This window comes from Enhydra lutris, unplaced genomic scaffold, assembly GCF_002288905.1.
Source record: "Enhydra lutris kenyoni isolate GAN:26980312 unplaced genomic scaffold, ASM228890v2 scaffoldscaffold6, whole genome shotgun sequence".
Lineage (NCBI taxonomy): Eukaryota > Metazoa > Chordata > Mammalia > Carnivora > Mustelidae > Enhydra > Enhydra lutris.
The window spans coordinates 25,456,724-25,464,371 of record NW_019154090.1 but is presented as its reverse complement, the minus strand read 5'-3'; the positions used below and the strand labels follow the sequence as shown (position 1 = coordinate 25,464,371).

The 7,648-nt window shown below is 45.3% G+C and overlaps 1 protein-coding gene across 1 annotated transcript in view; it reads left to right on the top strand.

The window, feature by feature from the left end:
• The first annotated feature begins 3,860 nt into the window (after nt 1-3,860).
• LOC111141562 (EF-hand calcium binding domain 8) overlaps nt 3,861-7,648 on the top strand; it is a 57,635-nt gene continuing 53,847 nt past the window's right edge. Inside the window, exon 1 of the mRNA XM_022494195.1 lies at nt 3,861-3,946. Coding sequence (XP_022349903.1) covers nt 3,861-3,946 — 86 coding nt within the window. The remainder of the gene's footprint in view (nt 3,947-7,648) is intronic.

Genomic DNA, 7,648 nt, shown 5'->3' with positions numbered 1-7,648 from the left:
AGAGGGAGAGAAAGAATCCCAAGCAGGCTCCATACCCAGTGTAGAGCCTGATATGGAGCCCAGCATGGAGGCTGCATCTTCCAATCCTGAGATCATGACCTGAACCAAGACCAAGAATTGGTCACCTAACTGACTGGGCCACCCAGGTGCCCCTTAGTTCAGGTCTTGATCTCAGAGTTCTGAGTTCAAACTCTGCATCAAGCTCCATGCTGGGCATGGAGCCTCCATTAAAAAACAAAACAGAAAAAAGTTTGACTCTAAAAGAAGCAACTTTGACAGAAGTCACAGATGGTTCAACATGTGTTTGGCCGCAGGCTGTAGGGAGAGCTTTGCTAATACAGCAGTCCCCCCTTGTCTGCAGGAGACACATTTCCAGGACCCCCAGTGGGTGCCTGCAACTGCACCTAGTACTGATCCCTTCATACACTACGTTTTTTTCCTATACAGACATATTTATGATAAAATTATTTATAAATTAAGCACAGTAAGAGATGAGCAACAATAGAGCAAGTGGAACAGTGTACTGTTAAGTGAATGTGGCCTCAGAGGATGTCAGCCTCCCATCCTACCCACTTCTTGTGATGATTTGAGATGATGCAACCCCTGCATGTAGATGCGAAGTCAGATGAATGACACAGGCACTCTGACGTAGTTAGGCTACTGTTGATCTTGTACGCTTAGGTCAGGAGGAGGAGCATCTGCTTCCTGCTCAGTGGGCTACGGGTGTCAGAGACTGCAGAGAGTGAATCCATGGGGAAAAGGGCCTGCCCTACGCCCATCCCCGAATCGCTGTGCAGTACAAGACTACACGAGCTGTGCTGGGATCTGTCATGGGTTATCCTAGTTAGGCTTGAGTGCCCTGCAGGTTCCTTTCCTCCCTTGCTTGCTCACCAGTAGTTTTATTACGTTTGTATTAACAGTTCTCATAATGGGGGGGGGGGCTGTTGATATATTTTGAAGTAGTTCCAGTGATTTTTAAGGACTGTCATACCTCATGGTCATCCAGATTTTAGCATTCTAGAGATTTCTAACCCAGTACCACCTTTTTTTTTCTCTTGGTATATGTTTTTCTATAAAATGATGCGAGAGTTAAACATATAATTACATACGATTGCTGTTTTTAGTTTAAAATTTAAATCCTGCATGATTGAATGGAATAAATTATTTGTGTTTTTTACAGGTAGCTGTAGGCTATCCCAGCTTGCCTCTGTGAGCACCACCCTCCCTATTAATTATTTAAAGGCTGAGAGAAGAAATAATTCAATGTTGAATGAAATAAAAATAATGAAAAACATTTCCTAAGAATTTCTAATTCTGTGATTTAATATTTTCCCCCCAGTCTTTAAGAAGAGTTTTTCTTTTGGGGGGAGGAGGTGGGTAAGTACTTACTGAACCACACTGAGAAGCTGTCTTTTTTCTTGAATCATGGTATTTTGAAATCTTTGGCATTTGAACCTGCGTTAAAGATTTATTTTAGAGAGTGTGGGGTGGGGGGAGCAGAGGGAGAGAATCCCAAGTAGACTCCCTACTGAGTGTGGGGCTCAACGTGGGGGCTCCATCCCACGACCCATGAGATCATGACCTGAGCTGAAACCAACAGTCTGCTTAACTGATTGAGCCACCCATGTGCCCAGGAAGAACATTGTTTTAAGTGTCATGAGGGTGGGTGGAGTAGTTGACCTCAACTAAAGGTGTGATCTTGATCTTGATACTAATCTTCAGCGTCTTCTCCAGTTCCAACAGTCACTGACTTACCTCTTCTTTATTCATGTTTGAAAAGGAAATGCCTCTTTTCTTGGCAGTCAAGTTGCATCTGAAAATTGTTGACAAAATTACATTAAGCTGAGAAGGATACAAGTTTTGGTTTTTCTTAAATTTTATTGAGGAATAATTGACACATATAATTAGGATACAAGTTTTGATTTTTTTTTTTAATATTTTATTTATTTGACAGAGAGATCACAAGTAGGCAGAGAGGCAGGCAGAGAGAGAGAGGGAAGCAGGCTCCCTTCCAAGCAGAGAGCCCAACGTGGGGCTCGATCCCAGGATCCCGGGATCATGACCCGAGCCGAAGGCAGAGGCTTTAACCCACTGAGCCACCCAGGTGCCCCAGTTTTGATGTTTTAAAACCCACAGTGGTATAGCTGGAGAGGACACTGTTGACCTCGCTGCTGAGAGGAGTGGAGATGCCATCCTGGAGCCGTTTCTTGATCTGTCACTGCAGCCCTGGCTCTTGGTAGCAGCCCTGGCATCTCTGCTGTTAGGGACCAGAAGCTCCTTGGGCTTGGTAGGGGATGCCCGAACTAGTCTCAGGTAGGACTTTGAGCTTTTTTCCAGAATTACTTTTGTGCAGAGGTGCAGAGGTTGATCTAGGAGATGTTACTTATTTAATTTTTTCTTTTTTAAGGTTTTATTTATTTGAGAAAGAGAAAGAGGGAGAGAGCATGAGTGGAGGGGGAGGGGCTGAGGGAGAGGGAAAAGCAGGCTCAGCAGGGAGCCTGACTCGGGGCTGGATCCCAGGACCCAGAGATCATGACCTGAGACCAAGGTGGATGCTTAACTGACTGAGCCACCCAGGCGCCCTTAGGAGATTTTACTTCTGAACATCTTCCTTCCCACTACTATTTTTAGTTTTTTGGGTTTTGTTTTGTTTTGCTCTGTGTTTTGGTTTTTTAACCTGAGTTACTGAGGGTCATATTTTCATTCTTTTTAGGTGGGAGTTTTCTGAACTTCCTTTACCTAAAGAGTGGAATGCAACTTAATATTTCCCCTTTTTTCTCATGTTTCTTCTCAGGGAAGGATAAATGTATTTATTATGACAATTTAGTATATTTTAGGCTCATGTCAAAAAATTGAGAAGCGCAGGAACTGTTGTATGTAGAAATAGTAACATTGGCCTGGAAAATGAAAGAAAGAGTGGGAAACAGTCAAATGTGGAGCCATCAACCTTTTTTCAGCATATCCTTCTAGTGTTAATACCTAGTTTAATAAAACTAATTTAAGTACTTGTACCTTTTATGACATTTCATTGAACTACTCTACTTTTAATCTACAGTGTGACAAAATTATGTCTCCATTATTGACGAAATGGGAGCAGACTTTTTTTTTTTTTTTTTGTATGTTGGTGTCTTTGTGGTATAGATCTGGGGAGAATGTCTTGTTTGGTGGCAAATTAACATTTTGGTTAACAGCTAGGTCACAAAATATGATTTAACCTGGGTATCTTTAAACCTGGACTCCACATCCCTGGTTGAAATCCTCCCAACGGATTTACCTTTGACCAAGTCACCCTCTTGTGTTGTGCCATGGGCCAAGGTTGAACAATGCTGCATCTGGTCCAGGTCTCTCTCAGATTAGATTGAAGGACTCCCGTCCAGTATGCTCTTGTAGCCTTCTTCTTTTCAAAGAATTGGAGCTCATGAAGAGGACAGTGTAGAGAGCTGCTGTGCCTTCCATGTCGCAACTGTGGGGGCCAATTGGCCTTCTGATTTTGGCGAATCCTGCTTTATCTAAGGCCCCCTGGCCTTTTCCACAGTTTGCGTGAGAGGTGGACACTGTGCTGTATACCCGCCATGGGCCGTGTTGTACTCCTGCTGTCCTGTCTGAGCATGCTGTAGCTCCTGTCGTTGCTCTAAGTTCAACTTTATCAATAAAGAGAATGTCTCACAACGGATGAAAGATGGCTGTATGGTACGGTTTGTGGGATGGGTTCTGATGTTCCCTTTTGTGTTCTGCACATGGAAATGTCTCATTTTCCCGGTTCTAAACGTGGCCAGCTGACTCTGTGGTCTGGCGGAAGCCCTCGGAGTTCCGCAGTGACTTCATAGAGGAGCTCCTTGGGACCCAGGGACAGCGCCGAGATGTCTCAGTTGAGATGGAAGTCAAAAACCGATTTACCTCTGTCAAACAAAGCCAGCAAAGTTACCTGGGAAGAACCTGGTTCAGGGTGAGTGAGGGTTTGGGGTTAAAGTTGTCTCCCAAAGATTGGACACGCGGGCCCTAAGGTGCATTTGCTTGCAACCAGAGGCTGAATAGGAGGGCAGCTTGTAGCTGTTTCCAGGACAGCCGTAACTACCTTTGGCTTTAAGTCATCTGCCGCTATGAATTCTTACACACTAATTCCACAAACCAATGATTCTCTTCCCATCCTAATATGCTCCCCTACTGGCCGTTTCTAGGTTTGTGGTATGCCCCACTCCGATGCGGCCCCAGAGCCGGGAAGTGTGAGGGAGTAGATGGAGGCCAGTGGGGATGGTTTCTCCTGATTTTAAAGTGTTCTCTAATTCTAGATAGACATTTAATTTTTTTTTTCTAAGATTTTATTTATTCATGAGAGACCACAAGCAAGGGGAGTGGAAGAGGGAGAAGCAGGCTCCCCACTGAGCAGGGAGCGCAAAGCAGGGCTTGATCCCAGGATGCTGGGATCATGACCTGAGCCAAAGGCAGATGCTTAACCATCTGAGCCACCCAGGAGCCCCTAGACTTCTCAGTTTTTTTCCTTCACTAGTAGAGGACTGGTGGTTCTCTCTGCTTCTTCTTATTACTCTTACCTTTTCTCTTGGATGTCTCTTGCCCTCAACCAATACTTTTCCACTTGTTTTGGTCCATGAACATACACAGGTGTGTTTTGGTGAGACACATCACTCATGAAAATTTTAGTAATTTGAAACAAAAATATTTAAATAGTTTTAAGAGTGGTGTAAAGAACTCCCATTTGTCCAGGTTGACTAATTGTGAAAATTTTGCTTTATCATTATATTTGTTTGTTGAATATTTGAGAATAAGTTACATTGTACCCTTTTGGCCTTAAACACTTTTGTGTATTTCCTAAGGACAAAGATTTTTTTTTTTTTAAGATTTTATTTATTATTTATTTGACAGACGGAGATCACAAGTAGGCAGAGAGGCAGGCAGAGAGAGAGGGGGAAGCAGGCTCCCCTCTGAGCAGAGAGCCCAACGTGGGGCTCGATCCCAGGACCCTGGGATCATGACCTGAGCCGAAGGCAGAGGCTTTAACCCATTGAGCCACCCAGGTGCCCCTAAGGACAAAGATTTTTTAAAGAGATTCTATTTATTTATTTGAGAGAGAGCACAAGTGGAGTGGAGGGGCAGAGGGAGAGGGAGAAGCAGACTCCCCACCAAGCAGGGAGCCTAGTGCGGGCCCTGATCCTAGGACCCTGGGCTGTAATCTGAGCCAAAGGCAGATACTTAATAGACTGAGCCACCCAGGCGCCCCAAGGACATTCTCTCTTATAACCACAGGAAACAACATTATTTTGATTGTTATGTAAGTGTCCATGTTCAAATTTCACCAGTCGTCCTACTAATGGCCCTTAGAGGCCCCCTCCCCCGACCCCCACAGCTCTAAATACTGGAGTCCCTGCCCAGAGTGCTTTGAATCTGATTCTTCGTGGGCCTGTTGTCCAGTGCATCATTTTTGAGGACAGCCCCCTAGGTGTGAGGTGGCCGGGGAGCAGTGAAGGTGAGGTGTGTCCTGCATGTGGGCTGAGGTGTCTGCTGACCTGCCCCCATCCGCAAGCCCCTTAACCAGGATAGGTGGAGTGTGGTGGGTTGGACAGAGGACTTGGAGGCTGGTTCTGTCCACACTGCCAAATTCTGGCACTTAGCTGAGGAGTTCTAGAATTGTAAATTTGAACCTGGTTTTCCAGGTTGTTAATGGAAAGTATTTGTCAAGGTAGGAGAATAGAATGTTTTATTTCATAGTATCTTAACTTGATTTCTAAGTACTTAAAACGACTCACTCTGTGGACCTGTATTTGTTCTCTTGTTCTTGGCCCCATAATTGTTAAGGGTAGTCCTGTTTATAAATGTGTGTATGTAGGTGTGTATGTACACTCATGTTCTTATATGTATAAATCATACCTGTTTGTCATTCTTGTATAAAAATTGGCATCTCTGCATTCTTTTTTGGATCTTTTCTTACTTATTAGGACCTCATGGAAATCCCTGCTGGTCACCTGCTATAGGCCACATTCATCCTTTTGCAGGCTTGGGGGCATGTTCTGAATGCAGGTGCATTGGTTCACCCCGCCGCTCCTCTTCTACAGCCACTTGCCTTAGTTGTTACCTCTGTGAGCGATGCTGTAGCGACCACTCCCAGCCAGTGGTCCTTCAAAGAAGAGTGATGTAGATCGCTACCCACCACCCAACCTGTGGCACTGGAAGAAGTCCTAAAGATGGGGCACCTGGGTGGCTCAGTGGGTTAAGCATCTGCCTTCGGCTCAGGTCATGATCCCGGGGTCCTGAGATCGAGCCCCATGTTGGGCTCCCTGCTCTTTGGGGACACTGCTTCTCCCTCTCCCCTCTGCAAATAAATAAAATATTTAAAAAGAAAAAAAAAATCCTAAAGATTGCCATGAATGTTTTTTGACCTAAAAATGAAGAACAGCATGATTTAGGCTGTAGACATCCTCCATAATATCACCTGGCAGAGAAAACCACCATTAAATTTGGAGTGTATTTTTCCTGGCTCTGTTTCTGTGCATGTGCCAACATATCCATACATAATATTCTTTCTTTTTTTCTTTAACAATTTGATCTATTCACCTGACAGCACAAGCAGGGGGAGTGGCAGGCAGAGAAGCAGGGTCCCTGCTGAACAGAGAGCCCAACACAGGGCTCGACCCCAGATCTGGGGATCATGACCTGAGCCAAAGGCAGACGCTCAACCGACTGAACCACCCAGGCGCCCCCATACATGATATTCTTAACAGAAGTGAACCTATTATTCCGGTCCCGTAGCTTTTTTCCTCAGTGACCTTTAATGGCTGTGTTCAGTGGTTGTGTCTTTTTTCTTCTCTCTCGGTCCACTCTGAGGCTCCCTTCCTCCTGTCTTTTGTGTGTCTCCCTTACTCTTTCTTTCCCTGAAAGGTACCCAGTCATCAGTTTCAGGCCCATATTTCCAGGTATTTGTTTGCATTTCTGATTGGACAGCCCAGCATCACATGCATGAAGCCACTTTCCTTCCTTACTGCCTTTTCCTGGAAACTTTCCTGGCATTTCCCTCAGTTACCCTGGTTCTTGGCTTCCAAATCCCCTTTCCTTTGGCTCTTTTCTCTCCTTTCGTTTTTACATCTGAGCTGCTGCTGAGACAGTTTGGGTCGGGACGCTGTTGGCTGGTCTTCAGTCTTCCCTCCACTCATGCTGATGAGTTTCCGTAATTGCCCTTCATCCTGCTCAGACTCCCCTGGCAAAATACTGGAGCTTCTACATTCTGCTTCTGTTTCTCTCTTCTCTCTTCTCTCCTATGATTCCTCCCCTCCCCGCACCCGCAGGAGCCCTTTGTCAAGCCAGGCTGGCTCATTGGCTCTCATTAGCTCTGTCCCCTGAGCCTATCTGGGGCTTGACTCCTGACCATTCCCCTACCCTCCTAAAAAGCTCTTTGGATTCTTTCTGGTGAGACAGACTGACACTCCCAATAATACTAATAAAGTGCGGTCTTTCATCTTAATGGAGAAGCCACTGACCCAGTAGAAACATGTCCTTTATATTCTCAGAGTAGAACTCTGTGGACCGGGCCTCTCCCATACTCACACGATCCCATGTTGCAGTAAGGAGGATTCTGTCCTCCTTCCGAAGAAGTCCTGCCTCTAGGCACATTGGAGGGCAGGGGGAGGAAGTAGAAAGT